Raw genomic sequence first — 23,560 nt, 5'->3', positions numbered from 1 at the left:
AAAAAATATTTATCTTTTAATTTATTTAATTAAAAATTATTTTTTGAAATAATTAAAAGAGTTTTTTTTATTTTTGTTTTTCCTTAAAAATTGTTCTTGAAAACAATTTGTCAACCACCCTTAGGCAACTAATTTTCATTTTTGAGTATAGGAGACTTTGGATCTATATTTTTGGACTTGACAACTAATTTTCATTTAATTTCAAGTATTTTAATTTTATATTTGTCTCATTTTTCTATCTTTTTTACTAAATTCTAAAATAATGTCAATTTAGCCCCTTTTTAAGAGACAACTTGATCAAACCAATAATTTGCTTTCGAGTTGATTTTTAATGAGGTTTGTGAACTGCTCACTAACCCTCCGGAACATCTCCTGGATTGAAGTTGAGTTGATTTTTAATGAGGTAGTGATGTATTTTAATAAGGCTCAACAACAGTGTCAGAGACCTTAGGAGAGGGGAATACAGAGAATGTGAGCATCATTCGATCCGGGTATTCTTCTCTGATCTTGGAAATGAGGAGTGTTCCCATGCCTGACCCAGTTCCACCTCCCAAAGAGTGGCAGACCTGAAATCCTGAGAGAATTCCAACCAAGTATGTGATTTGGAGCTCCGAAATCAGTAGGAAGAAGACAAAATGATAAAAGATACAACACTCAAATTGAAGCATAAAGGCTATACGGTTCAACAGTTAGGCAGAAGCATCGAAACTATAATTAAAAACACTTTAAAACTAAGAAACAGTCGAGAATTTCTTTAGATCCGACGCAAAATGCCCAATACTACCCAAAAATACCCTACTAAAATCCCAGGAAATCCCTAAAAAACACTCAGATCACTGTCCATGGTGCCCGGCTCCACATCCATGAGCACTGCCCTGGGCACGAACCTCCCACAACTCGCCTCGTTGTAGTACACATTGACTCGCTCCAGTTGCAGCTCCGTGTCGCCTTGGTAGCGCCCGGTGGAGTCGATGCCGTGCTCAGCGCAGACCATCTCCCAGAACTTGGCTCCGATCTGGTTCCCACATTGCCCACCCTGAACGTGCAAGATTTCACGCATTTTTTAGAGAGAGTGGGTTCTAGAGTGAGAAAGATGGGGTTCTGGGGAGAGAAATGGGATTGGGTTGTAAAGAGAGAAAATGGTGGGATGGTTGAGGGGTCAAAGAGGAAAGTTGGGCTTTTATAGGAGGGGAGGGCGGCAATGGTCTTTGCCGTTGAATAAAACGGCGCCGTTTGATCCTGAGGGATAATTTGAATTTGAAATGGAAAAACCCTAAATTTAAGGTGGGAGGGACGATAAAGGCCCACGCGCTGTTATGAGTGTTGTGGTTTACGGGTTAGGCACGTGAAGACGATGTCCTGGGCATGCAAATGGCAAAAAAAAAAAAAAAAAAAAAAAAACTTTGGTTAGAATAAAACTTGGTAAAAACTCTTACAAATAATGACTTTTAAAAATTATTAAAAAGCATATTTCAAAATAATTTTTAAAAATATAAAATAATTATTTGTATAAGAGTTTTTATATATAAAAATAATAATAAAATTAAATATTTTTATTTTTTTAAGTATAAAATAAAAAACATATTTTGATTGCAATTTAATGATTAGATTGACTATAAAAAAAGCATATATTTGTTGAATTAATAAAAAAAGAAATTAATTTCTCACAAAAAATAAATAAAAATAATAGAAGAAGTGGTATCTTTAATAACACTTTTTCATGATGGAAGACAATGACAAATATGGAGTTTCTTATTCTACTTCTAAAAATAAAATTGATTTTATTAAAATTAAAAAGACAAAAAAGAAAAAAAAGCATATTGACTTTTTTCTATCTCACAAACCCTTATCATTTTGCTAACTCTAATGAAGTGAAAAATGATAATTATTTGTGGGATTGGAAATTGGAATGGGCATGGACCATGGACCATGGACCATCCCAAGAACCCAATCTTAAGTTTCACTCAAGCCCCCACCACTTGGGATGGCCCTATGAGGAAACCAAGAGAAGAAGCCTTCAAAGTGGCCTAAAAAAGAAGCAAAGGATCGCCGTCATCAAGAGAGGGACCAAACCCTTCCCACCCAAGATAAAATGGATTTTCAGTCTCAGCCCAATGATGGATGGCTCCAATGCTCAACTCAACATTGTCATTTCCAATCTACTTAATTTTGATTAAAGCGATCATTTGACCCACCATAGTCTTCCTCACAAATAATGTCTCCATTAATTGTCTTACCTTCTAATAAAGATAAAATTTATTTCAAATATTTCATATCTCCATTAATTGTCTTACTTTCTAATAAAGATAAAATTTATTTCAAATAAAAATATTTCTGAGAAAAATACATACCCCTTTAGGGGGTTAGGTTTCCAAATCTTGTTATTCTCTTTTTACAATTCAAAAAAAAGAACTCTAGCCTTCACTCTTAAGATCTTCTCAATTTTAGTATCTAGACACAAGGAAGAGTCATTGGGCAGAATATTATGGTGTTTACAAGATTCATTACAACTTTGGAGTAATCTATATTGATTGGAATCGATCCGAGAACATCCAGATAAAAGGTATGTGACTTTATTTTCTAGATCTATGTTTTTTTTTGTAGTATCAATATTGCTTTTGAATACATGGTTTTTTGCTACGATAGATTTAAAGAACCTAGAATAGATTTACATACGCCCTACAAGATCCAAGCATGGGAATGAAATAATTCGGGATTCCTAACAGCATGACACATGAAAATTCAAATCCTTTCCAAAAGAAAAGAAAAGAAAAAAAACAATTAAGTAAGATAGGTGTACAAAGCAAAGAAAAATGATTAATTTTGCTCATCTTCCTTGAGGTTTGAGCTAAATATGCCCAATCCCATTAGTTTGAAATTTCATCAAAAACTTCATTTACCCTTCTTATTGGTTAATTTCATTCACCTCCTCTTTAACTCAAAGTAAGAGAAGTTTTTGATAAAATTTCAAACCAATGGGTGTTAGGTATATATAGCCCAAATCTCATGGGAGGTGAATGAAATTAACTTTAAAGAAGAATACAAAAGGAGAAGTAGAGAGAGATATAAAAGAAGATTAGTGGCAAATGGCTAAAAGCAATAATAAGGCATTGACTATGGTGAGGTATTTGCTCTCATTGTTCATTTATAAACTATAATATGAATCATATCTTTGGTTGCTTAAAATAATTGGAAGATTTTTCAAATCGATGTAAAATTTGTCTTTTTGAACAAACATATTGAAGAAATGTATTTGGAACAACCCATGGGTTATATGGCAAAAGGGCATGAGAACAAGATTTTAAAATAAAAAAGAGCATTGTATAGACCAAAACAAACACCAAGAGCATGGAATAATAGAATTGATAAATATTTTCAAGATAATAATGTTATTAAATGCCCTCATGAAAATGCTCTCTACATGAAAGTGAATGAAAAAGGTGATATATTACTTGTATGTGGATGACTTAATCTTCATTGGAAACAAGCCAACCATGTTTTATGAGTTCAAAGAAATAATGGCTCGATAGTTTGAGATGATTGACTTTGGTCTCATGTCATACTATCTTGGAATAGAAGTGAATCAAACAAAAAAATGGTATTTTTATTTCTCAAGAAGGCTATGCAAAAGAAATTATGTTTACATGAATATATGTAATCTAGTGAAACAAACCAATAAAATGTGAAGTTAAATTGTCATGATATAAAGAAGAAGACATGGTGGATCCAATATAATACAAAAGTTTATTTGGAAGCGTACGCTAGTTGACTTGTATAAGGTCAGGCATTCTTTTTGGAATTGAACTTATTAGTTTTTTTATTTATAAAATCACCAATAGTGACTCGCATGAAGACTGCTAAATGAATTCTTCATTACATCAAATGTACACTTGATTATGGTTTATATTATTCATCTTCTAACAATTTTAAACTTATTGTATATAATGATAATGATTGAGGTGAATGGATGAGTGAAAAAGTACCATTGACTTTGTGTTTTTATTTTATAAGAGATATCATATTCACTTGGACTTTAAGGAAACAATCTATTGTGACACTTTCAACTTGTGAAGGAGAATTTGTTTCAATAACATCATGTGTATGTAATGCAATTTAACTAAAAAATTTGTTGAATGAGCATAATTTGCCACAAAAGGAACTAATAGAGATCTATGTGGACAACTGTCATCCTAAGGGTTCTCTTAATTGGATTTTAATGATTACAAAATAAGGTTAAGAACATTAATGATTCAAATCATGTTAAGTGTTTTCAGGTTTATTTGTGAACAAAAGAAAAAGAAAAAAAGCTCAAACAAATATGGAAAAAGATTAATATTGTGAAAACTTTAGACATTTGAAGACTTGCAGTAACCAATGATATATTGTAAGATGGTATTTGTGCACTTATGTTTAAGTTATTTTTCATACACTTAAAAGTTTATTTTCATCCTTTAGCATAAAACAATATATATATATATATATATATATATATATATATATATATATATATTTTATCAAAGAAATAGATGAATCCTTGTTTTTGATTAACCATTCAATTAAGTTGCTTAATTGGTTAAGGCCTTTCTATGGCTTTTGGGGTCCTCAAGCTAGAAAGCTACAAATTAAAGAGTTTTAAAGTATTTATTGATAAGAGAACATCTACATTCAATTGAAAAAATATTTTTTCTCTCATTAAAAGTTCTTTTTCAAGGTGCATTGATTTCTCACTTGCAATTCTTTTTGTTTACCTTCAAATCCATCCTAACTTCTACTTGTATTTTGAGCTTAACTTGCTACTAGGTTTGGAGTTTGTTAATCTTTTCTTACCTTCTCCTTGAGAGAGAAAAGTTTTCAAATAGTTGAGTACTTGAAGAGTTTGTGAAGGTCAATTGGAACCTTAAAATCCAAATGTTAGAAGCATGGAGACTTTGGCTATAAAAGTCTTGAAGATACCCTCACTCGATTCGAAGTTTGACGAGAGTGGATGTAGGCGGCTTATCGAGTCACTTTAAAAAAAGTTTGCATTTCTCTTTTTATTATTCTTGTTTTGTTCTTCATTTCTCATCCTTTTAGCTTTTGGTTGATTGTTTTGAAAAAACTTCTAACACCCAATTCAAATCCCCTTTTGGGTGATTTCTTCAATTTAATAAGTAGTTTTTTTATTTAAAGACAACTATTTGGGAAAAGATTTTAACCTTGGATCATTTATAGAGGAGAGAGTGATTTTTGGAAAAATAGATGTTTCCTTTATCATTTAAAGGAAGAATCCGAAGAATCCATTAGTTATATCAATATTCATTATGTTAACACAAAGGCTTCATGGCCTTTATTGTTTTCCTTATTTGGCACATCTTGGGTGCTTCCCTCTTTGACCAAAGAAACACTATTGCGATGACATGACTCTTTCATGGGTAAAATATGGAAAAAAGAGTTGTGAATTATTTTCTTATGTTTATTTTGGACAATTTGGAAGGAAAGAAACGATAGATCATTAGAAAATCAAGAGCATTTTGCTTAAGGGTTGAAACACTCTTTTCTTTGTAATCTATGGGATTGGCCTAAGTGGTTTATAGTTTTTGGTCCTCTTTGTATAATAGATTTTTTTGATTGATTGAACTCTTAGTGGGGGGTCTTGTTTTTTTGTTGCCCCTCTTTCCTTTTGGTGGTGTTTTTAGGTGTCTACCATATACTTTCTATACAATTTTAGGCACTCCATTGACGTTTTTTTTTTTTAATAATATTCTCTTGATTTAACCATACAAAAATAAAATAAAATGAGGTTTCAGATCTTTTCATAAATATCATTTGCAGTTATTTTAACTTATAAAACAACCACATAGAAGTTTCCAAACCATAATGATCACTTAGATTTGCTGGAAATGGAGCAATGAAAGCAAAATGGGGAAACTAAGATGGTGGTGCTTTAGCCCCATTGCCATTGAAATGTTTATATAATTGGGACTTTGGAAGATCACAAGCTTTTCAAGGCAAAGGAAATCTCTTTCAGACATCAAACTATTGAATTACTAAAGAGAGATCTTCACAAGTCTTGAAAGTTTGTTTCCATGCGTTTGCCCCATGGTCTAAGTCCGCATATTTGAATGCTAGTCAAGACTTTCAGATTAATTGATTAACTTTATTAATCTCTTTGAGTGGTTGTTCGAATTTGGACAAATGGAAAAGACTCTTAGCTTTTTTTTTCCCTCACATTTACGTCATGGAGAATGCAAAAATGCATCAATGTCATTAATACGAAGACCCAACCATTGACCTAGCCTCATTCAACTTGGAGGAAAACACTTGAAAAGTCATTTCTAGTATCTATCTATGACTCCTATATGATGGAATGGATGAACAAAATATTGGAGAAAAATAATTTTCCATGAAATTGCACATACCGGCAAATGTCAATTATATGGCATTAAATTCTTGTATTTTGGATCCCAATTTCTTCCTTGACATAAGTCATCTTTATCGAGGTCTTGGGAAGTTTGTTTCCATGCCTTCACCGTGGACTATAAGTCCTTGTATTTAATAAAGGTGAAGACTTTGGGTTCAATTTATTAACTTAGACTAAGTTTGGATTTTTGAAAATTTAAAAGAGAATGGGCGGGAAAGAAAATAGTAAGGAAAAATTGTCATTCTATGTTAGGAAACCATAGCTTTCAAGGAATCAATCATATGAACTCAAAAGGTTGCCTACTTGTTTTAAACATTGATTGTATGACATTAAATTCTTGAATTTTGGATCCTAGTTTCTCTCATAGCACGTCATTTTTATGGAGGTTGTGGAAATTTTGTCCCCATGTGTTTACTTGGACTATAAGTCTTTGTGTTTACTTGGACTATTGATCAACTTTAGGCTAAGTTTGGTTTTTGCAAAATTTGGAGAATGAGATAGAGATAAAATGGAGAGGAAAATAGAAGAAAAGAAAATGTAAATATATATAATATTTTTTAACATTTATATCACAGAGAATGCAGAAAATGCATCAAATTGATAAGAAAACCCAGCCATTGACCCAATGTCTTGCAACTTGGAGGCAAAACACTTTAAAAAGTACATATTGGATTAACAAAAAAATAAAATCATTTTCAATGAAATAGCACATATTGGCAAACAGAAAAAAACTGATTTTTTTTTGTGTTACCACTAGAATTTTGACTGCAGAAAACATGAGCTTGTAACCATAAAAAGGAGCCCTTGAGTTCTATTATATATATGCCTTTTCTTCTTTCAAGTACTCACACTCTCATTCTCGCTCTAGTTTGTAATTAAGCAACCATGAGAAACTCCAGACCCATCATTCTGTTTCCCTTGCTTTGCTTTCTCTCCTCCACCATCTCAATCTTATGTGACCCAAACCCTTTGGTTTGCAATGAAAAAGAGAAACATGCCCTTCTAAGATTCAAGAAATCTCTCTCTGATCCTGGCAACCGGCTCTTGCCTTGGTCTGTCAATCAAGATTGTTGTAGATGGGAAGCAGTTCGCTGCAACAACGTTACAGGGCGAGTGGTTGAGCTCCATCTCGGTAATCCATATGACACGGATGATTTAGAATTCAATAGCAAGTTCGAGTTGGGTGGTGAGATTAGCCCTGCTTTGCTTGAATTAGAATTTTTGAGTTACTTGAACTTGAGTGGGAATGATTTTGGAGGTAGTCCAATTCCAAGTTTCCTGGGTTCCATGGGGAGTTTGAGATATCTTGACCTCTCCTATGCTGGATTTGGTGGACTAGTTCTTCATCAGCTCGGAAATCTCTCGACTCTTCGTCACCTGGATCTGGGAGGTAACAGTGGGCTGTACGTTGAGAATCTTGGTTGGATTTCTCATCTTGCTTTTTTGAAGTACCTAGGCATGGATTGGGTCGACCTTCACAGGGAAGTCCATTGGCTTGAATCCGTGTCTATGCTCCCTTCTCTCCTAGAGCTGCACTTGTCCGAATGTGAACTTGATAGCAATATGACTTCATCTCTCGGGTATGCCAATTTCACATCTCTCACATTTCTTGATCTTTCTAACAACAATTTCAATCAAGAAATACCAAATTGGTTGTTTAATCTCAGTAGTCTTGTGTCTTTAAGTCTATCAAACAATCAATTCAAGGGGCAAATTTCAGAGTCTTTTGGACAACTCAAATATCTAGAATCTCTCTTTGTTTCTGCTAATTCCTTTCATGGCCCTATTCCTACATCCATAGGAAACTTATCATCCTTGAGGTATTTGAGTCTTTCTGGAAATCCGTTGATTAATGGCACTCTTCCAATGAGTCTGTGGTTTCTATCCAATTTGGAGAATTTAAATGTAGGAGGGACTTCCTTAACAGGGACCATATCAGAAGTACATTTTACAGCACTCTCAAAATTGAAGGTCTTATCGATATCTGGAACATCTTTATCTTTCCATGTGAACTCCAGTTGGACTCCTCCATTCCAACTAGAGTATCTGGACGCGGATTCCTGTAAAATGGGTCCAAAATTTCCTGCGTGGCTACAGACACAAAAGTCTCTTTTCTATCTAGACTTCTCCAGGTCTGGAATTGTGGACACAGCTCCAAACTGGTTCTGGAAGTTCGCTTCATACATCCAACAGATCCATCTCTCTAACAACCAGATATCTGGGGACTTATCCCAAGTTGTACTAAATAATACTATCATTGATTTGAGTTCTAATTGCTTCTCAGGTCGGTTGCCACGTCTGTCTCCGAATGTTGTTGTGTTGAATATTGCTAACAATTCATTCTCGGGACAGATTTCCCCTTTCATGTGCCAAAAGATGAATGGAAGAAGTAAATTGGAGGTCGTTGACATTTCAATTAATGTTTTATCAGGGGAACTTTCTGATTGTTGGATGCATTGGCCGTCTCTTACTCATGTAAGCCTGGGAAGCAACAATCTATCTGGTAAAATTCCTAATTCCATGGGTTCTTTGGTCGGACTTGAAGCATTGAGCTTGGAAAACAATTCATTCTATGGAGAAATACCCTCATCACTAGAGAATTGCAAGGTTTTGGGGCTGATAAATCTAAGTGATAATAAATTTTCGGGGATTATACCCAGGTGGATTTTTGAGAGGACAACTCTAATTATTATCCACTTAAGATCCAATAAATTCATGGGCAAAATTCCTCCACAAATATGCCAACTTTCTTCTCTTATAGTGTTGGATCTTGCTGATAATAGTCTGTCAGGATCAATACCCAAGTGCTTGAATAATATCAGTGCGATGACTGCAGGACCTATCCGGGGTATTTGGTATGATGCTTTGGAAGCAGATTATGATTATGAATCTTACATGGAAAGTCTTGTTTTAGATATAAAGGGGAGGGAAGCAGAGTACGAAAAGATTCTTAAATATGTAAGGATGATTGACCTTTCAAGTAACAATTTATCTGGATCAATCCCAATTGAAATCTCAAGTCTTGTTGGACTGCAATTTCTAAACTTATCTCGAAATCATTTAATGGGAAGGATACCAAAGAAAATTGGGGTGATGGCATCATTAGAATCTCTAGATCTCTCGAGAAATCATCTTTCAGGTGAAATTCCTCAGAGCATGAGCAATTTAACATTTCTTGATGACCTGGACCTGTCATTCAACAACTTTTCTGGGAGAATTCCTTCAAGCACCCAGCTTCAAAGCTTCGATCCACTTTCTTTCTTTGGCAATCCTGAACTGTGTGGAGCCCCTCTTACGAAAAACTGCACAAAAGATGAAGAGACTCTAGGTCCCACTGCTGTAGAAGAAAACAGAGAATTTCCTGAAATCTCATGGTTTTACATCGGCATGGGATCAGGATTCATTGTGGGGTTTTGGGGAGTTTGTGGAGCTCTCTTTTTCAAGAGAGCATGGAGGTATGCTTATTTCCAGTTTCTTTATGACATCAGGGACCGGGCCTATGTGGCTATACCAATAAAACTGAAGTGGTTCCACCAAAAGTTGAGAAGATACCATGCTGGTAAGGAAAAGATATATGATTACCCTTATTTTCAAATCATATACTGACATGTTTTCCAAATCTATTGCCTCTTACTCTTATTTTCAAATTCGTTTCAGGATGATCTCCAAGGGAGTGTATCATACTCACATGTTTCAACAACTTCAATGGCATGGCCAAAGAACACTTTATAGTATTCAAAGTGGTAGTATTAATTTCGCATTGCTGTAATTATCTTTTGTGTTGAAGTTTCTATATATGTTATTGCTGTTGTGTTACGATATTAATTAATAATCTCTTTTAGGCACTGCTGCCATGAAAATGAATTGAGTGTTGATGCATTTGTAGTCCTTTTTCTACAATTTTCATTGATTTTTCGGCAATATACCGATAAAAACCGATTTTTTGAATTTGTATTTCAAAAATCTGAAATAGGCTTTAATGGACGGGCCCAACAGCTTCTTCCACACAGCAGCTTACTCTTTAAAGCCCAGCCCAGCCCTCTAGGCACATTTAACCAGGACCTCATGAGGCAATACTCATTTTCACTCTTGTTGATGTGGGATTGCATCTCATTCTTAAAATGAAAATATAAACTGGACCAAAGGGAATTGATGCAGGACCCAGGCCAGCTATGCTGTTTGTATTAAGTTTACATGTGTTATATATATTTATACATTTATATTACAAACAAACATTATATAGAGGATTCATAAATGTAAATGTCCTAAGTATATATATATATATATATATCATAAATTAATTAAAATCAAATTATTGTAGATAAATTAATTTTAAATATAGTATTGTGGACCCCGCATTTCGGGCTCAATGCGTTTCCCACTCGAATGGTGAGCTCGATTTTTATTTTATTTGAAAAATTGATTTTTTATTCATTAAAAAATGACTTGGAGTCGCCACTTATTTTTGTTTTATTTTTAAAAGGGTAAACAAAATAAGAAAGAAAAACCCTAAGTATGATTCCTTACTTTGGAAAAGGTGGTCTGTGAAAAACCGGATCGGGTTCGGGGGTCACGTTACTTATCAGGAAGGTACGGTAAAAACCGTAGCACCCTTCTAAGTCCCTAAAAACAGGTCTCTACTAATAAAATGAAGCAATCATGGCAGTGGACTAGTAGATCAATGAGTGCCTAGAATAAATCATGCACACGTGAGAATCAAAATATGCTTGGACAATTACCAGAGTGAAAGTAGGTGCGTACCTGGGCGACGAGCCACCATGCGCTATCAAGATAGAGGTTAGTGCACAATTAAGAAATAATAGCATGCATGTCACAGAGCAGGATAAATAAATCAAGTATGATAACCAAGTCAATCAATCAAATCAATCCATAGATCATAAGATCAAGTATGTGAGGCCCCCACCAAAGCCCGATTAATCTTGCATGAATTAATATCACAAATTCCATTATTCGGAATTATGAAAATTGCATTCACACCTATTAAAATCAAGAGGAGCAGAAGATTGTTTGAAAACCAGAGTGGAATTAAAACTATTTGAGAGAAAATTGGATTTTTGAAATTCATTTGAAAAATTGGAGCTTCGGGAATTAAATTTGAAAATTGAAATTTTGGGAATTAAATTTAAAAATTGGAATTTTGGGAATTAAATTTGAAAGAAATTAGAATTTTGGAAATTGGAAATTAAGTTCGAAAATTGGAATTTTGAAGAATTGTTTAAAGATGAAATTTTAAAAATAAACAAATAAATAAATGAATAAAGTGATAATGATTAAATAAATTGATATAAAAATTGGAATTTCGGAAATCAGAATTAAATTTAAAAATCGGAATTTGTTTGAAAGATTTATTTTAAGATGGTATTTTAGAAATTAAATTTGGATATTAGAATTTTTGAAAAATTAATTTAAAGATTAAAGTGATTGAAAATCTGAAATTTTGAAAATTGTCTTAAAAAACGTGTTCGCCAAAAAACAAAAAAAAAAAAGAAAATGGACATAAATATTCAAGCCCACCAAAAAGTCTTCACTGTGCATGTAATGATTCTGGAAGAAAGAAATAATAATAAAATAAAAAATGGCTTTGAGAGCCTTCACTTTGAGAAATAGGTGCATGATGGCATTGGAAAATGAATGGCAGACGGAATTGCAGGCCCTTAATTTCTTCCCAGATCTTGAAGAAAAAAGGTTATTATTATTATTATTATTTTTCATTTTAAATGGAATTTTTAACCATAGGTTCAATCTCACTAATAAGTAAATAAATAGATGAGTTTCAAAGCATTAAATTAATAGTAAATAAAATAAATGAACAACTAATAATTAAATGAATCACAACTAAACTAAATAAATATCAAACTATATTATTATTATTATTATATATATATTTTTCAAAGTAGAATTACGTGAATTTGCATTTTATGGATTTAATATAATATATTAAAACTAAACCAAAACACAGTTCTCATTCTACCATATTGAGACAAGTAGAAAAAGTATGCTGGAGTTGGTATATAAACTCAAGCCACTTACCCTATTATAATAATAATTTTACTTGGAAAAATGGTCCAAGTCTTCACTGATGCTGAAACTCCACGTATATATATATGTAAAAAGAAAATAGTTGACTTACCTAATGGCAGTGAAGGTGGCAGAGGAGGGGATGTGCAGCTGGTGCGGCGAAGGATGAATGAAAAAATAAAAAACCAGTTGTGATGTGGGGTTGCTGCTATGATGGATGAGCAGCCCGGTGATGAAGAAAAATCAGCAGCCCGGTGATGAAAAAGAATGACAGTCCGATGATGAAAAAGAATGGCAATCCGGTGATGAAAAGAAAATCAGCAGCCTAGTGATTCAAAAAAAATGACACCATTCCCTCTGAAAAACTCCTTGCATAGATCCCTAACGGCAGCCTCAAAACGCCCTAACGAATAATGTTCCCCCCTCTTCTCCCGCTTCTTCCTTTTCTTTTCTTTCTTTCTTTTCCCTCAAAACCCCGTGTCTTCTTTAGCAAGTCTCAACTTGCTCTCCCCCCTCACCAGTCAACCAGCCTGGCCAAGAAAACCCCTCCGGAAAGTCAGCACCTGTTGTGCTATTCACCACCTCAGCATCTGTGGAGTCCCAACCACCACCATGGCTCCAGTCACCTGCCTCGCCACGTGCTCCATGCAGCTGCTCCTCCAAGAAACCCGGTCCCTCCTTCAAACGCCTTTCTCCACGTGTTTCCCAAGTGGCGGGCAGGCTAACCATGAATACATATATGTATATAGATATATAAAAAACCAAAGCCAAAAAGAGGGGGTTTACAAGTATATTTTGTATAATAATTAAATATAAATTTATAAATACAATTATCAATATTTTAAAATATAAAAAATACATCCAAATTGCATGAATCTCTATAAAATATATATTTAATTTATTTTATATATATATAATTTATTGAATAAAATAACTTTATAACTTCTATTATTATTTTTTATATCAATTTTTAGAATTTTTTTCAACATTTTCATAAATTTTGATTAATTTCCGTCTCATTGATATTTAGTGTCAAATATCCACCGATATTTCTTGATATATATGTAAAATCATATTACCAATATATCCGTAAAAACAATATTTTTATCATTGTTTCTAATTACCCATTCCAAAAAAAATTACATATAAAAAGGGGTTTAAGCTGTTAATCTGATATATTATTAAAAAACATTTAATTTCTTCCTTTCCAAATAGTACAAAACAAATATAAAAGAGTAATTTTTCACCCTTTTTCCATTTCTCCTCAATGAAGAATTCTTACAATATTTGAAATATATATTCAAAATATCTAAAAATAAAATTGAAAGTGATATTGTGGCTCAATTGGGGAAACCAAACTTTACTATAACAATTCTTTTCAATTCAACAAGAGAAAAGTGGTGTTACAATTGAGTAGCTTTGCTTGAAAATTTTTATCCAGAGAAATCAACTATGCCCAAATTAGGAGCCAATTGTGAAAAAAATTAGATAATAACCAACTATACTAAACATTATGTATCCCAAACAAACACACTACTAAAATGTTGAATGAACAAATAAATGATAACTAATATAAGCAAATTATTAATTTGAACCAATTTTCTCCTTAAAACATTACCAATTTTCCATCAATCAAGTTGTTTGTTCCATGTGTAGCAAGTTGAGAAAAATCTCTTTCACACATTGCAAGTTGAGAGAAATATTCTTCACAAACCAAAATAATTGAAGTCAAGAGGGACATCTTGAGTCTTAAAAAGTTTGTCTGCATTTGTAGATAAATAGACTCTGGTCATTGTATTTGGAATTTTGAATGGTGGCTAAATCAACTTTGAAAAAATCAGCACATATTTCTATTGGAAGTGACTAAATGTTTGGATCAAGTGTTTTTAGAACAAAACATCCAAGGGGAATTTTGGATGGAGCAATTATCATCTCTAATATTCCAAGCTTTGCACCATTCAGTAATTTACTAGCTTAACATGATGGAACAACAACCATTTCCTTGGGTATTAGTTTAAAGATTTAGCACACTCGATGTCCAACACTGCCCTTGTTTCATGCGGTTTGCAACCTACGCTCCATAAAAGAAAATGAATTAATTAGCGCACATGTGAAAGGGTGAGTGCTGGTTGTTGAATGGGAGATGGAAGAAAATTAAAGAAAAATGATAGAGGGGGCGAAGAAGAGTGATATGAACCATTCAATCTAAAGGAGCTGCTTGAGAATATGGACAGTAGTGGCAGCCCCACAACTGGTTGGAAAAGGGCACTCAACAGTATTTCTCTTTCTTCCTTGGAACTTTCAATATTCTTCCTTCTAGCGCCGACCAGAAAAAGATTGCTTGCCAAGAGGAGAACAACCATTTATCATTGAAAGACCCTTTCTTTTCTTTCTAAGCCTTCTTGTAACTCCTCCGGAACCAGTCCAAAAATGGCTTCATCTTCTACTTCTAATCCTCATAGTTATGATGTGTTCTTGAGTTTCAGAGGTGAAGACACTCGCAAGAATTTTACTGATCATCTTTATAACAGTTTGGTTGCATATGGAATTCACACCTTCAGAGATGATGAAGTTGAGAAAGGAGAGGACATCTAATCGGGTCTGTCCAGAGCTATCCAAGGATCAAAGACTTTTATTATTATTTTCTCAAAAAACTATGCTACCTCCAAGTGGTGTTTAAATGAACTCGTAAAGATCATAGGTCGTGATATTAAAGGGGCAAATTCCAGAGTCCTTAGGGCAGCTCAACTACCTAAAGGAACTTAATCTTGATTACAATTCCTTGGATGGTCAGGTTCCTTCGTCAATAGGGAATTTATCATCCTTGTCCACATTATATCTTTATGGTAATCTATTAAATGGCGCTCTCCCAGAGAGCATGAGACTTCTCTCAAATTTGGAAGCTCTAGTTATAGGAAGAAACCCTTTGGCAGGAATTTTATCAGAAGTACATTTTACCAAACTCTCAAACTTGAAGTACTTAAAGATGTCTTGGACGTATCTAACATTCAGTGTGAGCTCAAATTGGATTCCTCCTTTTCAACTTCAATATATGAAGATGATTTCTTGCAAGATGGGCCCTAAGTTTCCAGCATGGCTGCAAACACAAAGATCTCTTCAGAGTTTGTACATCTCAGGAATTGTGGACACTGCTCCTAGTATTAGAGAATTCATTACAATAATTTTTTTTATATTTTAAATTCTTGTAATTAGTTGTAATGTCCTTGTAATTAGTTGTAATCCCCTAATTATAGGATTGTTTCCTATTTTTGTGTTTTGGATAACTTACAGTAATGCCCAATTTTGTGTATATATATTCATTCTTAATTAATGGAAAAGTCAAGTCATTGTTTCTCAATAATCCTCTCTCTATTTCAACATGGTATTAGAGCCTAATATTCTTGGGCGTATTTTCTACAACCAATCTCCTCAACGGCTTCCGGTGTAACCCTTTTTTCCACTAATGATCCCATCATCATCCAAAACTCCCACGATCCTCAACATCCCCTCCTTACAATCAATCTCTCCAATATGGTGAATGATTAAGTTGTATTCATGACTTCTGGACTTTCTGGAATATCACTATTTGGATTTTTAATGTTTTAATTTCTTCACATCTTTAGTAAGAGGAAAGGGGATATAAATATTTTACTCCACTTTTTTCTTTTGACCATTTATGATGGAATTAAGTTTGATTTTTTTCTCAGTGGACTTCAATGAACAAAAACATGGAAAAATTAATATCAATAAGCATCTAGTTAGACAAATATTTTGAGATTTGCTTTTAATATCATTCTACGAAAAATATTTCCTCAACTTCTAAAGTTTGCATAATATTATATAAAATATCAATAGCATGAGAATATACTTTATACATAGAATAAATAAATTAAAATTGTTGGGGTATTTTACATTTATGTGAAGTTATCAATATGTCTTGTGATGGAAATCATTAATCAAACTAACTTACTTTGTATTGCACAAATTCCACTCAACATTACTTATTTTATTGGACAAATTGATTTGATAGATTTAATCACTTGCTGTTAACTTTGAAGACTCCTTAAATTTCAATTGGTCTTCCACTCAAGTGCAAATGATGACTTAAAAAGTCTCTTGGGTGTGAAATGGAAGACTTAAAAGTATTTTTGAAAGAGTTCATGGAAACTACTATTTATATTCCACAATGCCCAGCAACAAGTCTTAAAATGAATCAAATTTCTTTACTATAAAAGAGTAACTAAAACTTACTTTTAGGTGACGTAAAATTAATTTCTTTTTTCAGAAGATAGACATAGGTATTATTGGACAAATATTACTTATTCTATGTCATAATAACAAAAATTCTAATGAGAACAATTGGGAATACCATATCGAGAAATTAGAACTACCATGATTCATCATATAAAGCTCGATAACTCTAATAGTAATGTTGTGGCAGTGGACTCTTGTCCATCCACATCGGTCTTATCCTCCAGACCAAGATAAGAGATGATGTGCAGGATCAATGAGAGTCTGTTTAAAGTTCATAAGAGATTATTTTATTGTAAATAAGGATGACAATGAGACGGGTTTTTTCGAGTACACGCCTCATTCCATCCCTAATGTTATGTGTTTGGGATAAAGATAAATAGGTTTAGGACGAATTTGAGAGATTTTTAAAAACTTAGGATGTGTTTGAGGTCGAGTATGACTTTGTCCTACCTTGCCCCACCGCATCCCAATTATATATAAAGTTAAATAAAAAATTATTTTATTTCACTTTCTTTTTCATTTTTAACATATATGTAAAATATTACTTTTCATAAAAATAAATTATAAACACTTATATTTTTTATTTATTTATAAATTATAATGATTTTTAATAAAAATTATTTTTTTATTAAAAAAAATAATGATAAGAAAATGAAACCTTAGTTATATCAAATTTGATTTTGATTATAATTTATAAGTTATTATAATTTTATTATAGACTTTTTGAATTTTTTGATGAAATTAGAAATTTCTTAAAATCAATTAATCAAAACATAGATGAATAAATGAATGATAAGATTTTTATCAAGAATACTTTAAACCATTAAATATGAGGATTAACTCTAAAATACTTTAGGCCCTGCTCCATTTTAGGCTATATTCCAACCATATGATTTAAAGATATTTTTTTATTTTACAAATTTTAAAAAATTATTTGAGGATTTAAAAAAATAAAAAACCAATCACCACTGAAAAACTTATAAACTAAACCAAGTCCAAAATGACTTTAGTATTTTGTCATGAACATAACCACTCTTTATAAATTTATTGGTAAATAAATAGACTTCAAAATAATAAGTTTAGTAATTTCTAAAAGTGAGTCATGATTGAACCATCCCTCCTTTACAGCAAAACTATATATATATTATCTTACTAGACAAATAGATGAATAAGATTTAATACTTTAAATTTTTTAATAAATTTACTATTTAAAAAAAAAAATTGGAATTATAAAACTAATCCAATTAATTAAACACCAAATAAAAACTAATTCCAAATACTATAACTATAATTGAGTATTAAAATATTAAAATTAAAGTTAATCGTTTTTATTTTAAATTATTATTATTTATTTTTTAAAAATCAATTATATTTTGATAAAGATGTTAATATGCATATGTTTATACGCCAAAATAGTATCATTTTTAATAAAAAAAAATATGATTTATTATTATTTTAATATACTATTATTACCCATATTTTACTAAAAATATTTGTTATTTGTATTTTACTAAAAAAAATTTATCTTTTATTTATTTAATTTAAAAATTATTTTATTAAGACTTAAATTAATTTTAAACATGAATTGAAATTACAATTTTTTTTCTTACAAAATAACAGTACAAATTTTATTTTTAAATTAATTAAAATTTTTTTGCCTAAATGATTGACTTTTGTATACGTGAAAAACTTATTTATATATTAAAAATTAAAATCATTTTTTATTTTATATTATTATTATTTATTTATTTAAAAATCAATTATATCTTTATACAGATGTTAGTATGCATATGTTATAATATATGCTAAAATAGTATCATTTTCAATAAAAATATAATTTATTATTTAATTATACTATTATTATCCATATTTTACTAAAAAATATTTGTTCTTTATATTTCACTAAAAAAAATTGTTTATCTTTTAATTTATTTAATTAAAAATTATTTTTTGAAATAATTAAAATTTATTTATCTAAATGCTTGAGTTTTTTATTTTTGTTTTTCCTTAAAAATTGTTCTTGAAAACAACTTGTCAACCATCCTTAGGCAACTAATTTTCATTTTTGAGTATAGTAGACTTTGGATCTATATTTTTGGACTTGCCAACTAATTTTCATTTAATTTCAAGTATTTTAATTTTATATTTGTCTCATTTTTCTATATTTTTTACTAAATTCTAAAATAATGTCAATTTAGTCCCTTTTTAAGAGACAACTGATCAAACCAATAATTTGCTTTTGAGTTGATTTTTAATGAGGTTTGTGAACTGCTCACTAACCCTCCGGAACATCTCCTGGATTGAAGTTGAGTTGATTTTTAATGAGGTAATTGTTGAGGCCTCGCGTCCCTGGTGATCCACGTAGTTGCCGAATGGATGGACGCAGGATCTCAACCAATATAGATTCTTGATTCAGTTGTAATACCTGCAAAAGGCATCCGGACAGGGTGTCCGGATGCACCCTCCGATGGTTTTGTCAGCCATGGTTAGAGAGATGAAAATAAATCAGTTGGCCTTTTACTAGGTATAGCAAGCTCACCTTCTTCCTTGTGTGAAGGTTCATATATATAGTCTCAGAAGCTTTGTTCCCCTCTTTAATAGTGGGGAGATATTTTGTGTTGTCATGATGACACTAGGTGGTGGCAAGGCCATCATTACCCTATGGGCGGCTGACAGAGATCGTGGTAGTTGTTGTGATTGTCAGAAATCGTGGGAAGTGATCGTAGGAAGTGACTTGCTGTCACTTCATTCTTGTCATTTCACCCTGCAGGTAGCGGACGTGGGCCATGGCAGGCTGTTATGATAACGTGTAAGACTTGCTTACTTCAGTCAATGATCTGGGCAAACGTATCCGGATGGCCTCTGTTGGTCGTCCGGATGCATTTGTGGAAGTCGTCCGGATGTCATGCTTATGAGTGTCGTGTGCTTCTCTTTGAGGTAGTCCGGATAGGAGAAGCGCGCCACGTGTACTCTTGGGGAAATCCGGATGGGGTTAACCCGGATGATAACCCAGATGAGAATGTGTGCCACGTGTCACCAGGAGATGTGTGCCACGTGTCATAAGAGGGAGGGGTCCCTACAATGCCCCCCTTTTTAACTTGCCTATTTTGCCCGAGCAAAAATGGGCGGGTTAAAAATAATTGGTTTTTTGAAATTGAGTTTCCTTTTTGCGCTCATTGGGCCACGTGGCAAGCGGGGGCGAAGAGAGAGAAGAGCATTTATGATGAGCCACCGTCTCTGTGTATTCCCAAGCAGTATGTCGTTTCAATGATAGCGTAGCTGATCGTTTGGTATACCGAGGGGCTGTCTCCCTATAAATAGCGTACTGTGCCTTCTGCTGCACTTTTCCTACTGCGTTTTTTTCTGAGAGTGTTTCTTCTTCTTCCTTCTGCGTACCTTTGTTTTCTGAGTGAAGCCCTAGGGTTTTCTGCTGAAGATTTTCGTGTCTTGACGTGACTGTACTGTGGATTCCAACCCTATTCTTCCAGATTTACACTTGGTACGTGCATTGTTCTTGCTTTTCCCTTGTTACGTTTTGTCTTTGTTGGTTTGCTTCTGGTTTGCTTGAGAAAGTTGCTTGCGACTGCGTGTGTGAATGTTGGTGTTTTTTGGTTTCTAGGGTTTTGTTGAGCCTGTTTTGACTGTTGGTACCTCTTTCATGCAGTTTTTACGAAGCTACAAAAATGTCTGCGAACCAGGAAGTGACCTCATCTGGCCCATACGGCGCTGCTCATGCTAAAAGGTCCGTGGACAAATTGAGCGTGAAGGAGTTCCGCGAGCGGTTTTGCGTTCCCAACGGTGTATCTGTTGAACTGACCGACGGGGAGGCTGTATCAACTGAAAATAATGATGACAATGCTATATTTTTTAGCAAGGAGCATTTCAACGTGGGGCTCCGATTTCCCCTTCCGTCGCTGTTCAAGGAATTTCTGCACTTCAGCCAGATTCCCCCGGCGTATATTCATCCGAATATGGTCCGGGTGTTGATGGGGTGTAGCATCTTGAATATGCTGTTTAATTTGGACCTCTCTCTACTGGAGGTGTTGTTCATATATTCGATCAAGAAGTTGAAGATTGATATCTTCAGCTTTGTCGCGTGCCTTCCGTCCATGCAGCTGGTGACCAGTCTGCCGGACTCAACCAAAGGGGCTGCCAGGGGCCATGTGCTGGTGAAGGGCACATGGGCGGGTTTAGGGACGCATCCGGACAGGCCCTTCGCTCCCAACCGATCGTTGAAGGTCCCTGGTATGTTTAGACTATCTTTTGTTTTTCCATGTTTTGCGAGTTTAGGTCAATATTGTTGGGTTGCTGACATACTTTTTCTTTCTTGGGTTCAGGCCAGAATAAAAGGGGAAAATTGGTGGAGTGGGCGGAGAAGGTCTCGTTCGACAGTTTGAACAGGCTCTTCGAGATTGCGGCGGCCGAGCGGAGTTGCGACACGCTGCTTTCTGCGCAGAACCTCCACTCGGTCATGAAGGAGCCTCAGCCGTATGTGCTGAACATACTCCCCAGGCGGCTGCCTGAAGAGGTTGTGGCTGGGGAGCACTTTGTCCTTCAAGATCTGCCTTTGTACGCGGCGGTGCAGAAGGTAGACGCCCGGACACGCAAAGCCCGCCTAACTGATCGGGAGGTAAAAAGGAAAGAAGGGCTCTTGCGGAAGGCTCCGAGTGGCAAACGGTCCGCGCCTTCTCCTGCTGGGGAAATAAGTAAAATTGCCAACTCCCCCGAAGGATTTTGTAATCCCTCCTATTACCTATGAGAAGGAGGTAACAATACAAGAGCCCGAAAATCCTCTTCCACCCTCCATCTCAAGTGGCCCCGGACACGTCACGGGTCTGAACCACTCGGGGCCCTCCTTGTCAGCGGTTGCCCATTTGGCTATTCTGGCCAAAGAAGCTACGTCAATAAATACACCCGACTCTCCTCATCCGGATGCGAACGCAGCCGAGGCCGTTTGCGCGGATGTATAGCCTGTCATGGCGACCCCAATGGAGGAGATGGGGGCAGAAAGCCAGAGTCTGCCCTCAGTTGAGCCAAGCCTTCCTGCCCTTCTACCGGTGAAGGGGTCAGCTTCAAGGAGGTTGAGCTCGGCGCGCAACCTAAAGTTCGGCCTCATCGGGCGACTGCAAGATCGCTTCCAAGAAACTCTCGAAGTCAGTTGCTCATCCGTCCAGGATGACCATCCGGATGGGAGCGAGACGGAGATGGCAACTGAAACCCCAACCGTCCCGGTGGTGGTCCCGGACGAGGGTACGCCCGGAGAGACCCAGCCGGCTGAAAATGAGGGGGCCCCGGAGTTGGAGGAGGAGTTACCCTCCAGCGCCTCATCAGGGGGGAGTCCTGTTGATGATGCGGCTTGCATCTCTGCTGGCTCTTTTAGCTACGCAGAGTTGGAAGAGAAGCTGAAACAGATTCCATCCGGCTCGACCATTGCCATGCCTTTAGTAAGGATGTTTGATGTAGTGGAAACTGTATAGTATACTTCTTGATTTTCTTTGCCATGCTGATGTGTTTGTGGTATGGTTTATAATTTCGCTTTGCTTGCTTGTGTGTTTGTCTGCAGCTGGTGAGTGGTCTTCGCGGCATGGCCCAACAACACGATCTATTCACTGACCTGCTGCGGACCGCTGATTACATGAAGGCTTTTGCCTCTCAGCGCAAAGACAGTGAAAATCAGCTGCGCTTGAGACTGGAAGAAGCTGAAGCCAGTTTATCCACTGCTCGGGGGGACAACGAAGCTCTCCGGGCGGATTTAGCTGAGGCAAGGAGCCGGGAAGAGTCTATGGATGCCCGCTTGCATGAGGTGGCGCTCCTGAGGGGGGAGGTGAGGCAACTCCGGACGGAGGTATCCATTGAGAAGAAACAGAAGGAAGATTTGCAGCTGCGTTTAACGGCGCAAAAAGAATAGCTAGAGGGTGAGTTTGCTGCAGAGAGGGAGGAGCTTAAAGCGGATTACCAGAAACAAGTTGATGATATGTTCTTCTTTGGCTATCGTTGCTGTATGAAGAAACATGGCATTAAGCGAGATGTCCCTTCAATTCCTCCGGGTGAAGAGAAGAAGCTCCTTGACAAGCCTGCTCCCTGATAGCTTTTCTTTTTGTAATCTTTTGCTGCTATCTTCTTTTTGTATTTTTGTAGTCCGGAGGACCCTTTGTACATAACTTTACAAATATCAATAAAACATACATTTTTGACATTTGTACTTGTCTCTTTCTTTTATTGATAATACTGCTTTAAATTCGACACATTCCATGGTCTGAGTAATGGAGTTCCGTCTAGCTTTTGTAGATGATAAGCGCCATTTTCACTTGACTTAGATACTATATAGGGTCCTTCCCAGTTGGCTTGGAATTTTCCTACTCCTGTTTCAGCAGTATTTTCAAAAACTTTTCTAAGTACCAGCATACCATTTTTGAAGCTTCTGGGCCTTACTTTGCGATTGTAATGAGCGGATGCCCTTTGCTGATAGTCTGTCATCCGGATGACTGCGCTCTCCCTTACTTCATCTGCCCAATCCAAGTTTCTTCCTAACTCTGCGTCTGCATCATCCTATTTTGCTGCCCCAGTCCGGATAGTGGGTAGCCCAATTTCGGTAGGAATGACTGCGTCCATACCGTATGTGAGGGCGAAGGGAGTGTTTCCTGTTGGTCGTCCGGGTGTGGTTCGATAGGTCCACAGGACGCCGGGCAACTCTTCCACCCATTTTCCTTTGGCTTGCTCGAGTCTTTTCTTTAAGGCATTGATCAGGGTTTTGTTTGTTGCTTCTGCTTGCCCATTACTTTGAGGATAACGCGGTGTGGAGTAAGAATTCCGGATGTTCAGTTCCGAACAGAAATTCCGGAAGGCAATGCTATCAAACTGTGGACC

At 35.2% G+C, this 23,560-nt stretch overlaps 3 protein-coding genes across 3 annotated transcripts in view; 1 reads left to right on the top strand and 2 right to left on the bottom strand.

Annotated features, from left to right (window-relative positions):
- Positions 1 to 373: 373 nt before the first annotated feature.
- Positions 374 to 23,560, bottom strand: part of LOC100253327 (tubulin beta-1 chain-like) — a 31,872-nt gene continuing 8,685 nt past the window's right edge. Inside the window, exon 2 of the mRNA XM_010664447.3 lies at positions 374 to 574. Coding sequence (XP_010662749.1) covers positions 417 to 574 — 158 coding nt within the window. The 3' untranslated portion in view covers positions 374 to 416. The remainder of the gene's footprint in view (positions 575 to 23,560) is intronic.
- LOC100854302 (tubulin beta-9 chain) lies at positions 508 to 1,239 on the bottom strand. Its single transcript, XM_003634056.4, has one exon. The coding sequence runs from the start codon at positions 1,058 to 1,060 to the stop codon at positions 818 to 820; it is 243 nt and encodes an 80-aa protein (XP_003634104.1). The 5' UTR covers positions 1,061 to 1,239; the 3' UTR covers positions 508 to 817.
- On the top strand, positions 7,151 to 10,260 carry LOC100261929 (receptor-like protein EIX1). The gene is made up of 2 exons (XM_003634079.4): positions 7,151 to 9,959; positions 10,058 to 10,260. Exons 1-2 carry the CDS (start codon positions 7,286 to 7,288, stop codon positions 10,060 to 10,062), a joined length of 2,679 nt encoding a protein of 892 aa, XP_003634127.2. The 5' UTR covers positions 7,151 to 7,285; the 3' UTR covers positions 10,063 to 10,260.

Source organism: Vitis vinifera, chromosome 16 (assembly GCF_030704535.1).
Source record: "Vitis vinifera cultivar Pinot Noir 40024 chromosome 16, ASM3070453v1".
NCBI lineage: Eukaryota > Viridiplantae > Streptophyta > Magnoliopsida > Vitales > Vitaceae > Vitis > Vitis vinifera.
Note: the sequence above shows the minus strand (reverse complement) of the source record. Positions and strands in the feature narration are given on the sequence as shown.